The following is a 20,262-nucleotide window of genomic DNA, read 5'->3' on the forward strand; positions in this document are numbered from 1 at the left end:
TGCAACAGGCGGTAAAAAGGGCAAATGGTATGTTGGCCTTCATAGCAAGAGGATTCATGTACAGGAGCAGGGATGTCTTGCTACAATTATACAGGGCCTTGGTGAGGCCACACCTGGAATATTTTGTGCAGTTTTGGTCTCCTTATCTGAGGAAGGATGTTCTTGCTTTTGAGGGAGTGCAGCGAAGGTTTACCAGATAGATTCCTGGGATGGCAGGACTGACATATGAGGAGAGATTGAGTCAGTTAGGATTATATTCGCTGGAGTTCAGAAGAGTGAGGGGGGATCTCATAGAAACCTATAAAATTCTAACACGACTTGACAGGGTAGATGCAGGAAGGATGTTCCCGATGGTGGGGGAGTCCAGAACCAGGGGTCATAGTCTAAGGATACGGGATAAACCTTTCAGGACTGAGATGAGGAGAAATTTCTTCACCCAGAGAGTGGTGAGCCTATGGAATTCGCAACCACAGAAAGCAGTTGAGGCCAAAACATTGTATGTTTTCAAGAAGGAGTTAGATATAGCTCTTGGGGAGAAAGGGTTCTAAGGATATGGGGTGAAACTGGGAACATGTTACTGAGTTGGATGATCAGTCGTGATCATGATGAATGGCAGAGCAGGCTTGAAGGGCCGAATGGCCTACTCCTGCTCCTATTTTCTATGAATCTATGTTATTGTCTTAGTTTCTCATCACTAAATTGAAAACTAATTTAGTGGCATACCTGGCATTGTTTTCGCTTGCATAAGTCGTCAATCGCTGCCCGCACACTTGATGTAGCTCTGCAGAGTATTCTGGATAGATGCCCATCTGTCAGGAGAGACCTTGATCTCTCTCCCTCCTCTCCCCGCACTTTGTGTGTGTGTGTCTCGTTCTCTCTTCCCTACCCCCTCGCCTCTAGGATTAGGGGACATAGATTGAAAGTTTTGTACAAAAGATGCAGGGGGAATATGAGGAAGCACTCTTTTACGCAGCGGGTGGTAATGACCTGGAACTTGCTGCCCACAAGGGTGGTGGAAGTGGAGACGGTTAATAACTTCAATAGGAAGCTGGATGGCCACCTGAGAGAAATAGACTTGCAGGGCTACGGAGATCAAGCCGGGGGGTGAGACTGACACATAGCTCCATGGAGAGCCGGCATGGACTTGATGGTCAGAATAGCCTCCTCTGAGTCATAAGTAAGAGACTCTTTAACACTCTCCCCTCTCTCTCTACCCCTCTCGATCAGTCTGTCTCTCTGTCTCCCTCTCCCCCCTCTCTCTGTCCCTCCCCACCATCTCTCTGTATCTCTTCCACCCCCGCCTCCATGTCTCCAGTGTTCCCCGCTCCCCGATCAGTGTTCCCTGCTCTCTCTGTAGCCCGTCTCTTTGTCCCCCACTCTCCCTCTCTCTCCCCCCCTTTCTCTCTCTCTGTCCGCCCTCTTTCTCTCTGCCCTCTCTCTCTCTCCATTACTCCCTCTCGCCCTCCCACTCTCTCTCTCACAGTTGCAGAGTGGAACACTCAGCAGATTGTTGATCAGTTCTTTTCAAAACATCACTGTCAGTTTCACAGCTGACAACTGCAGACATCGGGAACAGCCATTTCTCAACAGATTTGGGGTTTTCCGGTGAGCTTTTTAAAAAAAGTCAGAACCCGCCAGAAAACCCCAAGCCTGTTGGGAAACCACTGTTGCCGATGTTAGAAATTGACAGCGCAATCGTTTAAAAGCTGGTCTGACAAAGGGAAATTTCACATCTCCAGTCACAGTGAGGATGAGGAACGGCCCCGGGAACAGTTTACATCCGTGGGTCGGATGGAAACGTTTGGCAGGCCAGATCCTGGCCCGCGGGCCCTGTGTTGGACAACCCTGGTTTAAACTAACTTAAAATCATAGAGAACCATAGAAAAATTATGGCACAGAAGGACGCCATTCAGCCCATTGTGTCCGTGCACCACCGAAAAAACTAGCCACCCAATCTAATCCCACCTTCCAGCACCTGGTACCTTTTAAAAGAATTGAGAGTTTCTGCCTCCACCACCATTCCTGGCAGTGAATTCCAGTCATCCACCACCCTCTAAGTGAAAAAGTTTTTCCTCAGGTCCCCTTTAATCCTTCTACCAATCTACCAAACTTGGTAGGTGTGTGGGAACCAGGAGGTGATATTAGAGAGTGAAGCACAGATGCAAAGGGAATTAGGAGAGACAAATAGCGCTGGAGTAGAAAAAAGAGATTAGGTGGGGTCAGAGTAAGAGAGAATATAAGAAGGTCTCAATTAGGTTTAAGGTTTATGTATATGAATGCATGGAGTGTGGTAAATATGGTTGGTGAGCTGCAGGTGCAGATAGGCAGGTGGAAATATGATGTTGTGGCTAAAAATACCTGGATACCTGGCTCACAAAGTTAAGGACTGCGTACTAAATATTCCCAGATACAAGGTGTTCAGGAAAGAGAGGGAAGGAAGAATAGGTGGAGGGGGTAGCAGTATTGATTAAGGTGAGCATTGCTGTGCTGAAGAGAAAGGATGTCCTACAGAGACAGAATCCATTTGGTTAGAGCTAAGAAACAAAAGAGGTACCATTACAATGCTGGGTGTACTCTATAGGCCACCAACTAGTGGGAAACATATAGGGAACAGATTTGCAAGGAAATTACAGAGGTGCAAGAATTTCAGAGCAGTTATAATGGGGAACTTTAATTATCCTAATTGGGATAGTAATAGTGTAAAGGGCAGAGAAGAACAAGAGATTCTAGAGTGCATTCAGGAGAATTTTCTACACCAGTTTGTTTCTAATCCAATGAAGAAGGAGACATTGCTGGATCTTTTTTGGGGGAATGAAGTGGGTCAAGTGAATCAAGTGGCAGTAGGGGAGCATTTAGGGGAAAGGTCAAGGGGCAATCCAGAGTAAAAATAATTAATTAGGGCCAACTTCAATGGAGTGAAAATGGGTCTGGCCCAAATATACTGGAATCAAAGATTGGCAGGCAAAACTGTAACTGGAACAATGGGCTGCCTTTAAAGAGGAGATAGTTCGGGTACAGTCAAGGTACATTCAAATGAGGGGGAAAGGTAGGGCAAACAGATCCACAGCTCCCCGGATGACCAAAGAGATAGAGAGTAAAATGAAGCAGAAAAAGCCTGCATACGACAGATGTCAGCTGGATAATATAATTGAGAAACAGGCTGAATAGGTTTAGAGGGGAAGTGAAAAAACAAATAAGAGAAACATAAAGACAGTATGAGAGAAGACTAGCAGCTAACATAAAAGGGAACTTAAAAATCTTCGATAGGCGGAAAATAGCAAAAAGGTGGTAAAAGGAGGAGTGAGGCCAATTAGGGACCTAAACGGGGATTTATGCATGGATTAGGAAACATGGCTGAGGTACTAAATGAGTACTTTGCATCTGTCTTTTCCAAGTAAGAAGATACTGGCCAAGTCATGGTGAAAGAGGAGATAGTTGAGGCACTGGATGGGCTAAAAATTGATAAAGAGTAGGTCTGAGATAGGCTGGCTGTACTTAAAGTTGATAAGTCACCAGGACCGATGAAATGCATCCAAGGATACTGAGAGAAGCAAGGGTGGAAATTGCAGAGGCACTGGCCACAATCTTCCAATCCTCCTTAGATACAGAGGTGATGCCAGTGGACTGGAGAATTGCAAATGTTACACCCTTGTTCAGAAAAAAGGGTGTAAGGACAAGCCCAGCAACTACAGGTCAGTCATTTTAACTTCAGTGGTGGGAAAGCTTTTTGAAACTATAATTCAGGAAAAAAATTAACAGTCATTTCGACAAATGTAGATTAATTAAGGAAATCCAGCATGAATTTGATATGGGCAAATCATGTGTACCTAACTTACTTGAGTTTTTTGATGAGGTAATGCGGTTGATGGACTTTCAAAAGGCATTTGATAAAGTGCCACATAACAAGCTTGTCAGCAAAGTTAGAGTCTATGGAATAAAAGGAACAGTAGCAGGATGGATATAAAACTGGCTGAGTGACAGGAAACAGAAAGTAGTGGTGAATGGTTGTTTCACAGGCTGGAGGAAGGTATATAGCGGATTTCCCCAGAGGTCGGTGTTAGAACTCTTGCTCTTCTTGATAAATATTAATGCATACAGGGGACAATTTCAAAATTTGCAGATGACACAAAACTTGGAAATATGTGAACTGTGAGAGGGATAGCGATAAACTGCAAGAGGACATAGGTTGGTGGATTAGACTGACAAGTGGCGGATTAAATTTAATGCAGAAAAGTGTGAAGTAATTTATTTTGTTAGCAAGACCTAATATAAGTTAAAGGGTACAGTTCTAAAGGGGGTGCAGGAGCACAGGGACCCGGGGTATATCCGGAGGATAGCTAATGTTGTGCCTTTATTTTAAAAGGGCAGCAGGGATAAGCCAGGGAACTGCAGGCCGGTGAGTCTTACATCAGTGGTGGGAAAGTTATTGGAAGGGATTCTGAGAGACAGGATTTATATGCATCTGGAAAGGCATGGTCTGATTAGGGATTGTCAGCATGGCTTTGTGCGTGGAAAATCATGTCTCACGAATTTAATTGAGTTTTTCGAGGGGGTGACCAAGAGGACTTTAGCAAGGCCTTTGACAAGGTCCTGCATGGTAGGCTGGTCCAGAAGGTTCGAACACATGGGATCCAGGGTGAGCTAGCCAATTGGATACAAAATTGGCATGGTGATAGGAGGCAGAGGGTGGTAGTGGAGGGTTGTTTTTCAGATTGGAGGCCGGTGACCAGTGGTGTGCCACAGGGATCGGTGCTGGGCCCTCTGTTGTTTGTCATATATATTAATGACTTGGATGTGAATGTAAAGGGCATGATTAGTAAGTTTGCAGATGACACCAAAATTGGTGGTATAGTGGACAGTGAAGAAGGTTGTCTAAGGTTACAACAGGATATAGATCAACTAGGAAAGTGGGCAAGGGAGTGGCAAATGGAATTTAACGCAGACAAGTGTGAAGTGATGCATTTTGGGAAGTTAAAACAGGGCAGGACATAAACAGTGAATGGCAGGGCCCTGGGGAGTGTTGTTGAGCAGAGAGACCTTGGGGTGCAAGTACATAGTTCCCTGAAAGTGGCAACACAGGTAGACAGAGTGATGAAGAAGGCGTATGGCATACTTGCCTTCATCGGCCGAGGCATTGAGTACAAGAGTTGGGACGTCATGTTACAGTTGTACATAACGTTGGTTAGGCCGCATTTGGAGCACTGTGTGCAGTTCTGGTTGGAAGGAGGCTAAGAGGGGACATAATAGAGGTATATAAAATTATGAGATGCAAAGATAGGGTAGATAGCCAGAGTCTGTTTCCCATGGTAGGGATGACTAAAACTAGAGGGCATAGATTCAAGGTGCGAGGGAGGAGGTTTAAAGGAGATCAAAGGGGTAAATTTTTCACACAAAGAACAGTGGGTATCTGGAATGAGCTGCCTGAGGAGGTGGTGGAGGCAGGAACAGTAGCGACATTTAAGAGGCATCTGGACAGGGACTTGAATGAGCAAGGCATAGAGGGATATGGAATTAATGCAGGCAGGTGGGATTAGTATAAATAGGCATTATGGTCGGCATGGACGCGGTGGGCTGAAGGGCCTGTTTCTATGCTGTACGACTCTATGACTCTATGACCATCTTCAACCAGAAGTGCTGAGTAGATGATCCATCTCGGCCTCCTCCTGAAGTCCCCAGCAACACAGATGCCAGTCTTCAGCCAATCTGATTCACTCCACACGATATCAAGAAACAGCTGAAGGTACTGGATATTGCAAAGCCTATGAGCCCTGACAACATTCCGTCAACAGTACTGAAGACGTGCTCCAGAACTAGCTGCACCCCTAGCCACGCTGTTCCAGTACAACTATAACACTGGCATCTCCCTGGCAATGTGGAAAATTGCCCAGGTATGTCCTGTGCACAAAAAGCAGGACAAATCCAACCCAGCCAATTACTGCCCTATCAGTCTACTCCCCATCATCAGCAAAGTGATGGAAGGTGTCATCGACAGTGCTATCAAGCGGCACTTGCTCAGCAATAAACTGCTCACTGACACTCATTTTGGGTTCCTCCAGGGCCACTCAGCTCATGACCTCATTACAGCCTTGGTCCAAACATAGACAGAAGAGCTGAACTCCACAGGTAAGGTGAGAGTGACTGCCCTTGACATCAAGGCAGCATTTGACCAAATATGGCATCAAGGAGCCCTAGCAAAACTGGAGTCAATAGGAATCAGGGAGAAAACTCTCCGCTTGTTGGAGTCATACCCAGCAAAAAGGAAGATGGTTGTGATTGTTGGAGGTCAATCATCTCAGTCCCAGGACATCACTGCAGGAGTTCCTCAGGGTAATATCCTAGGCCCAACCATCTTCAGCTGCTTCATCAATGATCTTCCCTCCATCATAAGGTCAGAAGTGGGGATGTTCCCTGATGATTGCACAATGTTCCACACCATTCGCGATTCCTCACATAGTGAAGCAATAGTGACAACATCCAGGCTTGGCAAGTAACATTCGTGCCACACTAGTGCCAGGCAATGACCATCTCAAAGAAGAGAAAATCTTACCATCTCCCCTTCACATTCAATGGCATTACCATCGCTGAATCTTCCACTATCAACATCCTGGTGGTCACCATGACCAGAAACTGAACTGGACTCGCCACATAAATGCAGTGGCGACAAGAGAAGTTCTGAGGCTGCGAATTCTGCGGCGAGTAACTCACCTCCTGACTCCCCAGTGCTTGTTGACCATCTAGAAGGCACAAGTCAGGAATGTGATGGAATACTTTCCATTTGCCTGGATGGGTGCAGCTCCAAAAACACTCAAGAAGCTTGACACCATCCAGGACAAAGCAGCCTGCTTGAGTGGCACCCCATCCACCACCTTCAACATTCACTCTCTTCACCACCGATGCACAGTGGCAGCAATATGTACCATCTACATGATGCACTGCAGCAATTCACCAAGGCTCCTTTGACAACACCTTCCAAACCTGCAACCTGTACAACCAAGGCCAGCAGTTGCATGGGAACATCACCACCTGCAAATTCCCCTCCAAGCCACACACCATCCTGACTTGAAACAATTTCACTGTGGCTGAGTCAAAATCCTGGAACTCGCTTCCTAACAACACTGTGGGTGTACCTACACCCCAAGGACTGCAGCAGTTGAAGACGGCAGCTCACCACCACCTTCTCAAGGGCAATTAGGGGTGGGCAATAAATGATGGCCTAGCCAGCAACACCCACATCCCACAAATAAAAAAGACTCCTTATGTCCTCTTCACAACTCACTCTCCGACCTATCTTTGTGTCATCAGCTAATTTAGCAACCATACATTCTGTCCCTTTATCCAAGTTATTGATATAGATTGTAAATATTTGAGGCCCCAGCACTGATCCCTGTGGCACTCCACTAGTTTCAGCTTTTCAACCTGAAAAGGACCCATTTATCCCTACTCTCTGTTTCCTGATAGCTACCCATCCTCTATCCATGTTAATATGTTACCCCGTACACCATAAGCTGTTATTTTGTGTAGTAACCTTTGATGTGGCACCTTATCAAATGCCTTTTGGAAATCCAAGTATACTTCATCTGCAGGTTCTCCTTTATCCATGTTACTTTCTCAAAGAACTCTAATAAATTATTCAAGCAAGATTTCCCTTTCACAAAACCATGTTTACTCTGCCTGACTGCATTAAGAGTTTCAAAGTGCCCTGCTATAACCTCCTTAATAATAGATTCTCGCATTTCTCCTACGACAGATGTTATGCTAACTGGCCTGTAGTTTTCTGCTTTCTGTCTCCCTCCTGTCTTGAATAGAGGAGTTATATTTGCAATTTTCCAATCTGATGGGACCTTTCCAGAATCTTGAGAATTTTGGAAAATTACAACCAATGCATCTATTATCTCAGCGGCCACTTCTTTTAAGATCCTAAGATGCAGGCCATCAGGTTCTGGGGACTTGTCAGCCTTTAGTCCTAATAGTTTTCCCAGTACCCCTTCCCTGGTGATGTAATTGTTTTCAGTTCCTCCCTGCCTTTCCCCTCTCGATTTAAAAGTATTTCTGGGATGTCATTTTTGTCTTCTACAGTGAAGACAGACACAAAATAATTGTTAAGTGCTTCTGTCATTTCCTTTTTTCCCATTACTAACTACCCACTCACTCTCTAGAAGTCCAACACTCACTTTAGTTACTCTTTTCCTTTTTAAATACTGTAGAAACACATAATATATGTTTTTATGTTTCTAGCTCCCTTTCTCTCATACTCTAAGCTCTCCCTCTTTTTTAGTCATTCTTTGCTGGTTTTTAAATTCTGTCCAATCTTCTGATCTACAACTAATCTTTGCAGAATTGTACACTTTTTCTTTCAATTTGACACTATCCCTAACTTCCTTAGTTAGCTATGGTCCTTCTCATGGAGTCTTTTATCTCGCTGGAATGTATCTTTGCTGAGAGTTATGAAACATCGCCTGTGTGAAGTTCTGGTCTCCATATTACTCAAAGAATACTGAAGCAGTGAAAAAAGTGCAGAAAATATTGACAAAGATGTTACTAAAATTAAGAGGATGCAAAAAGATTAAGCAGGTTCTTTCCTCCGGAAGGTTTTTAAATTATGTAGGGTTTCAAAAGGGTCAATGTGGAAAAAGTGTTTTCTACATTTGAGTGTGAACAAGGAGACATAAATATAAAATTGCAATGAATAGATCAAATAAAAAAGTTGGTTGGAATTTCTTTGCATAGAAAGTAATGAGAATGTGAAGCTGGCTGCCACAAGGAGTGATTGAAGCTGATTGTATTTATGTATTTAAGGGGAGGTTTGGTCCGTAGGTGAGGGAGATAGGAATAGAGGGATATGGGTCACTGTGGGATGAGGTAATTAGGGTAGCAGGAAACTCGTGTGAAGTATAAACACCAGCATAGACCAGTTGGGTCAAATGGCTAATTCTATCACTAGTGAGCTAAATACACTTACTTTTGGTTCATATTTGCATTTAATCAGACCAAGGTACATGCTGGAATTCTCTTCTTAAGATAATCTACCAGGCCTCCTCCTCAGCAGACCTCATCAACTGTGTTTCAAAATGTAGCCTTTTGTTCTCTGGTTCACTGTCCCACCAGAATGTGGGGGCTTTATTCCAGTTTCTTCCCTCATCTGGGGGTTTGCCAGTAGAACTGTCAATCAAGGCTGCTACCACTCCCCACCACCTTGAAACTGGCTTCATGTAAAGCTCAACAGAAAGAGACATTGCAACTCAGTAAAGTGTGACTATTTGTTGGGAGTATCGAAGATAAAGACAACAACTTCTCTGATGAAAGGTCATCTCTACAGATGCCACCTGACTTGCTGAATATTTCCAGCATCTGCAGTATTTTACTTTTGTGACAAGTTCTTTGTTGTCTCTGACCATCATGGGTAGCAGTTCCATTATAGGGTGATGAACATATCAATCTCTTCTTTGTCCCAGTAGCTCCAGCTTGTGGCAGTGTGTTGGATTTCTAAAGCATAATACTATGAATCATGAAAAGTTGAAATGAAAACAGAAAATAATGAAAAACATTCAGCAGTTCAGGAAGTACCTGTGGAGATGTTGACCTGCTGGGTGGTTTCCAGCATTATTTGTTTGTATTTTGGTGCATTTCTAACCTTGGTGAACTGTCTTTAATTTGAAATAAGCAGGCTAACATTAATCATATCCAAATCCTTTTGATGCAGAAACAACCCTTCCTCCATCTCCACTCCTCCCCTTTCTTCCCCTACTGTCCTCCTTCCCTTTCTGCTCTGCATACTTCCCATCATTCTCCCTTCCTCAAATGCCAGTATACCCTCACAAAGCATTAACCTTTAAATTCTGATGGGGAAAGTAGTACACTTTTACAACCAGAGGAAGGGGATGAGAATTGAAAGACGCTGGAGTGCAGCTAGAATGCAATAGCAAGACACTGCACTGTTGGAACCGATAACACAGGTGTATACTTGGGAAGGCACAGGGCCTGAATGGTAAGACTCAAGGCATCCCTGATATTGAGCAACTGGACTCATTATAATAGAGCCAGCATAGTGTGAATAGCCAAGTGGCAAAGGCGACCATGATCATGTAGCTGCTAATGCCACAGCTGCCTCAGGGTAACGCAGTCTTGAAATGGTGACCTCAAACTAGGTGACCTGCACTAGATTCACATATTTGCCTATGCAAAGTGCCTAACGGCCGTTTTAGACATGGGCCCTCACTGCCTATATTTTCTTGTACCAATATGGTGCATAATATATTTCCAGGCTGGAATGTGCATGCTTTTTCTGCCCACTGTAAAAGGGACTTAGTAATGACAAAAAACAGACATTACATGACCAAACTTATAAGCTGTAACACTGAAACTCCCATCACAGCACCACCAGAGAAGTCACAGTCACAAAGATTGTGGTCACTTTTATAATGAGAGATCCCATAAAGAGTAGGTTTACACTGAAGCTTTCAGTAGAATGCATGTACCACATTCCAAATGTAATATATCATCAGTTGATCTCCAATGGCGTGGCACACAGTGGGAATAATTTTGACTTTACGTAATCTAGTAAATATCGATTCAGTAGTCTGTTATACATATCTCCCGATTTTGATTTCCATTGACTTCAAGTGACAAACTACAATGATGTCATTAGCAGGTCTGGGCAATTTTAACTAGCAGATGAATTGAGGGCGTTGATTAGCACTTGGGATTATGATATTACTGCTATCACAGAGACATGGTTGAGCGAGGGGCAGGACTGGCAGTTCAATATTCCAGTGTATAGAGTCTTCAGGTGTGACATTGCACTGTTGATCAAGGAGTCAATTACTGCAGTAAGGAGGGATGATATCTCAGAAGGTTCCTCAAATGAGGCCATATGGGTAGAATTTAAAAACAAAAAGGGGGCAATCACTTGGCTGGGAGTGTACTACAGGCCTCCAAACAGTCAGGGAGAGATAAAGGAGCAGATACGTAGGCAAATCTCAGAGGTTTAAAAATAATAGGGTAATAACAGTAAGGGATTTCAACTTCCTCAACATCAACTGGGATAGTCTTAGTGCAAAAGGCTTAAATGGGACGGAATTTTTGAAATGCATATAGGAGAACCTTTTGAGCCAGTACGTAGAAAGTCCTACAAGAGAAGGGGCAGTACAAAGAACAAAGAACAAAGAACATTACAGCACAGGAACAGGCCATTCAGCCCTGCAAGCCTGCGCCGATCATGATGCCTGTCTAAACTAAAACCTTCTGCACTTCTGGGGACCGTATCCCTCTATTCCCATCCTATTCATGTACTTGTCAAGATGCCTCTTAAACGTCGCTATCGTACCTGCTTCCACCACCTCTTCCGGCAGCAAGTTCCAGGCACTCACCACCCTCTGTGTAAAAAACTTGCCTCGCACATCCCCTCTAAACTTTGCCCCTCGCACCTTAAACCTATGTCCCCTAGTAACTGACTCTTCCACCCTGGGAAAAAGCTTCTGACTATCCACTCTGTCCATGACACTGATAACTTTATAAACTTCTATCATGTCGCCCCTCCACCTCCGTCGTTCCAATGAAAACAATCTGAGTTTATCCAACCTCTCCTCATAGCTAATACCCTCCAGACCAGGCAACATCCTGGTAAACCTCTTCTGTACCCTCTCCAAAGCCTCCACATCCTTCTGGTAGTTTGATCGACCAAAACAGTACTGGACCTAATCCTAGAGAATGAAGCCGGACAAGTGGTAGAAATGTCAGTGGGGGAGAATTTCAGGGATAGTGACCATAACTCTGTCAGATTTAAGGTAGTTGTGGAAAAGGACAAAGATGGACCGGAAATAAAGGTACTGAATTGGGGGAAGGCCGATTTCAATGTGATAAAACAGGAGCTGGCCAAAGTGGACTGGGAGCAGCTACTTGTAGGAAAGTCTACAGCAGACCAGTGGGAGTCATTCAAAGAGGAAATAGTGAGAGTTGAGGGCCAACATGTACCCATTAAGGTGAAGGGTAGGACCAACAAGTCCAAGGAACCCTGGATGTCAAGGGATATAGAGGATTGGATCAGCAACAAAAAAGGAGGCTTTTTTCAGAGCACTGAAAACAGCGGAGGCACTGAAACAGTATAGAAAGTGTAGGGGGGTACCTAAAAAAGTAATTAGGAGAGCGAAGAGGGAACATAAAAAAACACTGGCGGGCAAGATAAAGGAAAATACTAAGGCATTTTATAAGTATATTAAGGGGAAGAGGATAACCAGGGAAAGAGTAGGGCCCATTAGGGACCAAAGTGGCAACCTGTGTGTGGAGTTGGAGGACATAGTTGAGTTTTTAAATGATTTCATCTGTGTTCACTGTGGAGAAGGCGATGTAGGTGTAGAGATCAGGGAGGGGGATTGTGATATACTTGAACAAATTAGCATTGAAAGAAAGGAAGTATTAGCTGTTTTAGTGGGCTTAAAAGTGGATAAATCCACAGGCCCAGATGAGATGTATCCCAGGCTGTTATGTGAGGCAAGGGAGGAGATACAGGAGCACTGACACAAATTTTCAAATCCTCTCTGGCCACAGGAGAGGTACCAGAGGATTAATTGGAGGACAGCGAATGTGGTACCATTATTCAAGAAGGGTAGCAGGGATAAACCAGGTAATTACAGGCTGGTGAGTCCAGCATCAGTGGTTGGGAAACTATTGGAAAAATTTCTGAGGGACAGGATTAATCTCCACTTGGAGAGGCAGGGATTAATCAGGGATAGTCAGCATGGCTTTGTCAGGGGGAGATCGTGTCTAACTAACTTGATTGAATTTTTCAAGGAGGTGACTAGATGTGGAGATGAGGGTAAAGCATTTGATGTAGTCTACATGGACTTCAGTAAGGCTTTTGATAAGGTCCTGCATGGGAGATTGGTTAAGAAGGTAAGAGCCCAAGGGATCCAGGGCAATTTGGTAAATTGGATCCAAAATTGGCTTAGTGGCAGGAGGCAGAGGGTAATGGTCAAGGGTTGTTTTTGCGAATGGAAGCCTGTGACCAGTAGTGTACCACAGGGATCGGTGCTGGGACCCTTGCTGTTTGCAGTGTACATTAATGATTTAGACGTGAATATAGGAGGTATGATCAGTAAGTTTGCAGATGACACGAAAATTGGTGGTGTTGTAAATAGAGAGGAGGAAAGCCTTAGATTACAGGATGATATAGATGGGCTGGTAAGAAGGGCGGAGCAGTGGCAAATGGAATTTAATCTTGAGAATTGTGAGGTGATGCATTTTGGGAGGACTAACAAGGCAAGGGAATGTACAATGGATGGGAGGACCCTAGGAAGTACAGAGGGTCAGAGTGACCTTGGTGTACTTGTCCATAGATCACTGAAGGCAGCAGCACAGGTAGATAAGGTGATTAGGAAGGCATATGGGATACTTGCCTTTATTAGCTGAGGCATAGAATATAAGAGCAGGGAGGTTCTGATGGAGATGTATAAAACGCTAGTTTGGCCGCAGCTGGAGTACTGTGTACAGTTCTGGGCACCACACTATGGGAAGGATGTGATTGTACTGGAGAGGGTGCAGAGGAGATTCAGCAGGATGTTGCTTGGGCTGGAGCATTTCAGCTAGGAAGAGAGACTGAAAAAGCTCGGGTTGGGCTGAGGGGGGACATGATTGTGGTATACAAAATTATGAGGGGCATTGATAGGTTAGATAGGAAGAAACTTTTTCCATTAGCGGAAGGGTCAATAACCAGGGGTCATAGATTTAAGGTAAGGGGCAGGAGGTTTTGAGGGGATTTAAGGAAAAAAAATTTCACTCAGAGGGTGGTTGGAATCTGGAACACACTGCCTGAAGGGTGGTAGAGGTAGGAACCCTCACAACATTTAAGAAGCATTCAGATGAGCACTTGAAACACCATAGCATATAAGGCTGCGAGCAAAGTTCTGCAAAATGGGATTAGAATAGTTAGGTGCTTGATGGCAGGCACAGACACGATGGGCCGATAGGCCTGTTTCTGTGCTGTATAACTTTATGATTCTATGACTAAATAGCAGGACATTTAGAAAAGCTTAACGCAATCAAACAGAGTCAACATGGTCTTGTGAAAGGGAAATCATGTTTGACAAATTTGCCGGAGTTCTTTGAAGATATAACAAGCAGAGTTGATAAAGGTGAACCGGTAGACGTAGTGTATTTGGATTTGCAGAAGGCATTCAATAAGCTACATAAAAGATTATTGCACAAGGTAGGAGCTCACGGTATTGGGGGTAACGTATTAGCATGGATTGAGGATTGATTAAGTCAAAGAGTGGCGCAGTGGTTAGCACCGCAGCCTCACAGCTCCAGCGACCTGGGTTCAATTCTGGGTACTGCGTGTGTGGAGTTTGCAAGTTCTCCCTGTATCTGCGTGGGTTTCCTCCGGGTGCTCCGGTTTCCTCCCACATGCCAAAAGACTTGCAGGTTGGTAGGTAAATTGGCCATTAAAAATTGTCACTAGTATAGGTAGGTGGTAGGGAAATATAGGGACAGGTGGGGATGTTTGGTAGGAATATGGGATTAGTGTAGGATTAGTATAAATGGGTGATTAGATTAGATTAGAGATACAGCACTGAAACAGGCCCTTCGGCCCACCGAGTCTGTGCCGAACATCAACCACCCATTTATACTAATCCTACACTAATCCCATATTCCTACCAAACATCCCCACCTGTCCCTATATTTCCCTACCACCTACCTATACTAGTGACAATTTATAATGGCCAATTAACCTATCAACCTGCAAGTCTTTTGGCTTGTGGGAGGAAACCGGAGCACCCGGAGAAAACCCACGCAGACACAGGGAGAACTTGCAAACTCCACACAGGCAGTACCCGGAATCGAACCCTGGTCCCTGGAGCTGTGAGGCTGCCGTGCTAGCCACTGCGCCACTGTGCCACCCATGTATTCCTTTGTCTTGTTTGACATCCCCAAATGCATCACCTCACACTTCTCTGGGCTAAATTCCATTTGCCACATTTCTGCCCTCCTGGCCAATCCATTGATAGCTTCCTGCAGTCTACAGCAATCCTCCTCACTATGAACCAAGTGGCCAATTTTTCAGTCGTCTGCAAATTTCTTGATCATGCCCCCTACAGTTATGTTGAAATCACTAATATATACCACATAAAACAGGGGACCCAGTACTGAGCCCTGTGGAACCCCCACTGGAAACAGCCTATCAGTCACAAAAACACCCCATCAACAATTTGTTTCCTGCCACTGAGCCAATTTTGTATCCAGTTTGCTAAACTCCCTTGGATCCCATTGGCTTTTATTTTTTTAACCAATCTGCCATGTGGAACCTTGTCAAAAGTCTTGCTAAAATCCATGTAGACCACATCAACTGCACTACCCTCATCAATCCTCCTTCCTACTTCTTCAAAAAATTCAATCAAGTTAGTCAGACACGATCTTCGTTTAATAAATCCATGCTTATTATCCTGGATTAATCTGTGCCTTTCTAAGTGACAGTTTATCGTGCCTCTCAGAATTGATTCCAATAATTAGCCCACTACCAAGGTTAGACTGACTGTCCTGTAATTATTCGGTCTATCCCTCGCTCCCTTTTTAAGCAAAGGTACAACATCAGCAGACCTCCAATCCTCCGGCACCACATCTGTATCCAGTGAGGATTGGAAAATGATGGTCAGACCTTCTGCTATTTCCGCTCTTGCTTCTTTTAACAGCCTAGGGTACATTTCATCTGGCCCTGGTGATTTATATATTTTCAAAGATGTTAATCCCCTTAATACTTCCTCTCTCCTTCTGTTTATCACATTTAGTACTTCACAGTCCTCCTCCTTACCTACGATATCTGCATCGTCCCCCTCTTTTGTGAAGACAGACGCAAAGTATTCATTAGAACTATTCATTAAGGCGGCACAGTGGCGCAGTGGTTAGCACCGCAGCCTCACAGCTCCAGCGACCCGGGTTCAGTTCTGGGTACTGCCTGTGCAGAGTGTGCAAGTTCTCCCTGTGTCTGCGTGGGTTTTCGCCGGGTGCTCCGGTTTCCTCCCACCACCAAAGACTTGCAGGTTGATAGGTAAATTGGCCATTATAAATTGCCCCTAGTATAGGTAGGTGGTAGGGGAATATAGGGACAGGTGGGGATATGGTAGGAATATGGGATTAGTGTAGGATTAGTATAAATGCTGTATCTCTAAACTAAACTAAATGGGTGGTTGATGGTCGGCACAGACTCGGTGGGCCGAAGGGCCTGTTTCAGTGCTGTATCTCAAAATAAAAAAATAAAAAACTATATACACATCTTCTGTCTCCAAAGGTAGGTTACCTTTTTGGTCTTTTATGGTCTTAATGTATTGATAAAACATCTTTGGGTTCTCCTTGATTTTGCTTGCCAATATTCTTTCATGCCCTCACGTAGCTTTCCTCATTTCTAGCCTCCGCTTTCTGTAGTATTGAGACACAGATTTAAGGTTTTGGGCAAATGTAAGGAAGAACTTTTTTTTACAGAGTGAATGGCAATGACCCAGAATTCGTTGCCTATGAGGGTGTTGGAAGCAGAGACAATCAACAATTTCAAAAGGAAATTGGATGGGCACTTGAGGGAAATAAGCTTGCAGTGCTTTGAGGATAGAGCAGCGGAATGGCCTAACTGGTCATTCTACAAAGAGCCGGCATGGACTCGATGGGCTTCCTTCTGTGTCATAATGACTCTATGAGAACCGCAACACATTAGAGATGTAACAGGTTTTGTGCAAGTACAGTGGCAGGGAAAGTGAGGACATGGGAAAAGAACAAAAGGTGAGGTTTGTGATAGGATGGAAGGCAGGAGAGATTAATGTCCAAAAGAATGATGGTGCAAACCAAAAGGAAATGGCAATGGAACAAGTAAAGAAAGAAAAGATGCGTCTAGAGGCGATGTAAATGGGAATACCAGAATCATCACCAACAGCTTCCGTCCAAAAAACAATGGGAGCAGAGTTCATGGTCTGAAATTATTGAACTCAGTGTTGACTCCAGAAAGCTGTAAAGTACTTTATTGAAAGATGAGGTGCTGTTCCTCAACCATACTTTGAGCTTCATTGGAATAACGTACGAGTCTAAGGACAGGAAGGTGGGAGTCAAGGACAGAATTAAAGTGACTAGCAACTAGAAGGTCTGGGTTATGCTTGTGGACTGAATGGAGATGTTCTGCAGAGCAGTCACCCAACCTGCAATTGGTTTCCCCAGTGTACTGGAGACCACATCGTGAGTAGCATATACAGTGTACTAAATTGAGCGAAGTACAAGTAAACCATCTCGCCAAAGCCTTTGACGTCGTCAGCAGACGTGGTCTCTTCAGACTACTAGAAAAGATCGGATGTTCACCAAAGCTACTAAGTATCATCACCTCATTCCATGACAATATGAAAGGCGCAATTCAGCATAGCGGTGCCTCATAAGACCCCTTTCCTATCCTGAGTGGCGTGAAACAGGGCTGTGTTCTCGCACCTACACTGTTTGGGATCTTCTTCTCCCTGTTGCTCTCACATGCGTTCAATTCTTCAGAAGAAGGAATTTTCCTTCACACAAGATCAGATGGTAGGTTGTTCAACCTTGCCCATCTTAGAGTGAAGACCAAAGTACGGAAAGTCCTCATCAGGGAACTCCTTTGCTGACGATGCTGCATTAACATCCCACACTGAAGAGTGTCTGCAGAGTCTCATCGACAGATTTGCGACTGCCTGCAAGGAATTTGGCCTAACCATCAGCCTCAAGAAAACGAACATCATGGGACAGGACATCAGAAATGCTCCATCCATCAATATCGGCGACCACACTCTGGAAGTGGTTCAAGAGTTCACCTACCTAGGCTCAACTATCACCAGTAACCTGTCTCCAGATGCAGAAATCAACAAGCGCATGGGAAAGGCTTCCACTGCTATGTCCAGACTGGCCAACAGAGTGTGGGAAAATGGCGCACTGACACGGAACACAAAAGTCCGAGTGTATCAAGCCTGTGTCCTCAGTACCTTGCTCTACGGCAGCGAGGCCTGGACAACGTATGTCAGCCAAGAGCGACGTCTCAATTCATTCCATCTTTGCTGCCTCCGGAGAATCCTTGGCATCAGGTGGCAGGACCAACACAGAAGTCCTCGAGGCGGCCAACATCCCCAGCATATACACCCTACTGAGCCAGTGGCACTTGAGATGGCTTGGCCATGTGAGCCGCATGGAAGATGCCAGGATCCCCAAAGACACATTGTACAGCAAGCTCGCCAATGGTATCAGACCCACCGGCCGTCCAGGCCTTCGCTTTAAAGACATCTGCAAATGCGGCATGAAGTCCTGTGACATTGACCGTAAGACGTGGGAGTCAGTTGCCAGTGATCGCCAGAGCTGGCGGACAACCATAAAGACGGGGCTAAAGAGTGGCGAGTCGAAGAGACTTCGCAGTTGGCAGGAAAAAAGACAGAAGCGCAAGGAGAGAGCCAACTGTGTAACAGCCCCGACAACCAATTTTATCTGCAGCGCCTGTGGAAGAGTCTGTCACTCTAGAATTGGCCTTTCTAGCCACTCCAGGCGCTGCTCCACAAACCACTGACCTCCTCTAGGCGCTTACCCATTGTCTCTCGAGGCAAGGAGGCCAAAGAAGAAGAAGACAAGTAAACCACTGCTTCGCCTGGAAGGATTATCTGATTCCCTAATTTTGTTGTTTAAAAGATTGTACCATCTTGACAGAGGAGAAATTGTTTCGCTTAGCGCAGATTTAAATCGATAACCTGGGGCCAGACAGCACCACTGGCCACTTCCTGAGCAGCCCACGGCTCTGCCAGGGAATCAATACAATCTGCACCACTAAAAGCGATGTTATGCAAACAACCTTTTTCCCGACAAGTTTAAAAAATTCTACAAAAATGACTAATGTGTAAACCAGAATTTCTATTTGCCCTATTTTTATCCTCTCTTTAAATTTCTCTAGACATGCAACATTTGCTTACAGAATTGCGAATGCTGTTCTGAAATCAACCAACAGTGTATTGGTTATCCAGAAACATGCTAAAAATGTTTTTTGCTTCCTCCTTACATCCAATCAGCAATTGGTGGCCTGGTCAAGGCTGGGAACTCACCCAGTTATCACCTCACGGACCTGGCTGCAATGCTACAAGAAGTTTCATAATATGACCAGGTTGCTAAAGTAAAACTCCGATCTCAGATATCACATTACTCACTACTTAACCCTGCACTATCTGCTGCCCCAGAACTTACAACCCTTATCTCCCTGATTATCAGCACTCTCCTCCAATCACTACAGCATACTTCATCTGCTCCAAAAATCACACTCTACATTTGTTATTCCTCTGATTATTACTTCCCACTCCTCCCCTCCCCATATCAGAAGCTCAGGCACCCAGTTAGCACCCAAAAAACAGGCACGTTGTGATCTGATTTCTTTGATCACTATGTTCTCTCAGGTCAGTGGGTTGCCTTATTGATGTAAAAAATTAATTTCTGACTACATTCCTGCAATCTCCTTCTCAGGTAAAACTTCTTGCAGCTGAAAAAACATGACTCCTTTCACACCATTGTTTGTGTCTCTATTTCTGTCATCTCCTTTGTTCATAGCCAAAAAAGGTCTGCCAGACACCCCCTGCTGAATACCAGATACTTCCCAATACAAAAGACAACAGATATCAATTACTGAGACAAGCTAATGAATTGTTTCTAGTTTATAGGGAAAGTAACTTCTAATAGTATATTAACAACCACTGCAGAGCTCCTTGTAAAAAACATTCTGCTTTGAAACATAGTATTAAAAAAATCACCTTTTTGTGGAAAATTGGTTATAAAATTCTGAAACATGATACAATGTTTTAGTAATTTATGGCAAGCATTTTATATCATTACACACTTCCAAACGCTTCATTATAACAGCAATCTACAAGTTTAAATAACCATACCTGCTTTTCTAAAACAGTCTTAAGGTCCTTCACTTCTTGTTGGTTTCGCAGGCTTTCCTCCTGAATGTCATGTTCATGCTCATTTTTCAAAGCACCAAGACTAGATTTAAGCTGAAAGCTTGTACTCTTTATCTGCAGAAGCTCCTTATCAAGGTACACAATAAACATAAAATTAACGCTTGATAAAAATAAATATACTCAACTTCCTGGATTTTGTAGTCAGTGGCGAATGAACAGCACTCACCATTCATTACACTTATGCTTGCCCACAGATTTTTCGAGGGCTTTTGCACTGTGTCTTGCAATAATTAGACAGCCAAAACAGCGCTGAGCCCTCTAAAGGGGATCTGGGACCTATGTGAAC

At 44.3% G+C, this 20,262-nt stretch overlaps 1 protein-coding gene across 1 annotated transcript in view; it reads right to left on the minus strand.

The window, feature by feature from the left end:
* Positions 1-20,262, minus strand: part of LOC137371609 (cilium assembly protein DZIP1-like) — a 437,496-nt gene that overhangs the window by 255,409 nt on the left and 161,825 nt on the right. Inside the window, exon 7 of the mRNA XM_068034440.1 lies at positions 19,899-20,042. Coding sequence (XP_067890541.1) covers positions 19,899-20,042 — 144 coding nt within the window. The remainder of the gene's footprint in view (positions 1-19,898; positions 20,043-20,262) is intronic.

This window comes from Heterodontus francisci, chromosome 6 (genome assembly GCF_036365525.1).
Source record: "Heterodontus francisci isolate sHetFra1 chromosome 6, sHetFra1.hap1, whole genome shotgun sequence".
Lineage (NCBI taxonomy): Eukaryota > Metazoa > Chordata > Chondrichthyes > Heterodontiformes > Heterodontidae > Heterodontus > Heterodontus francisci.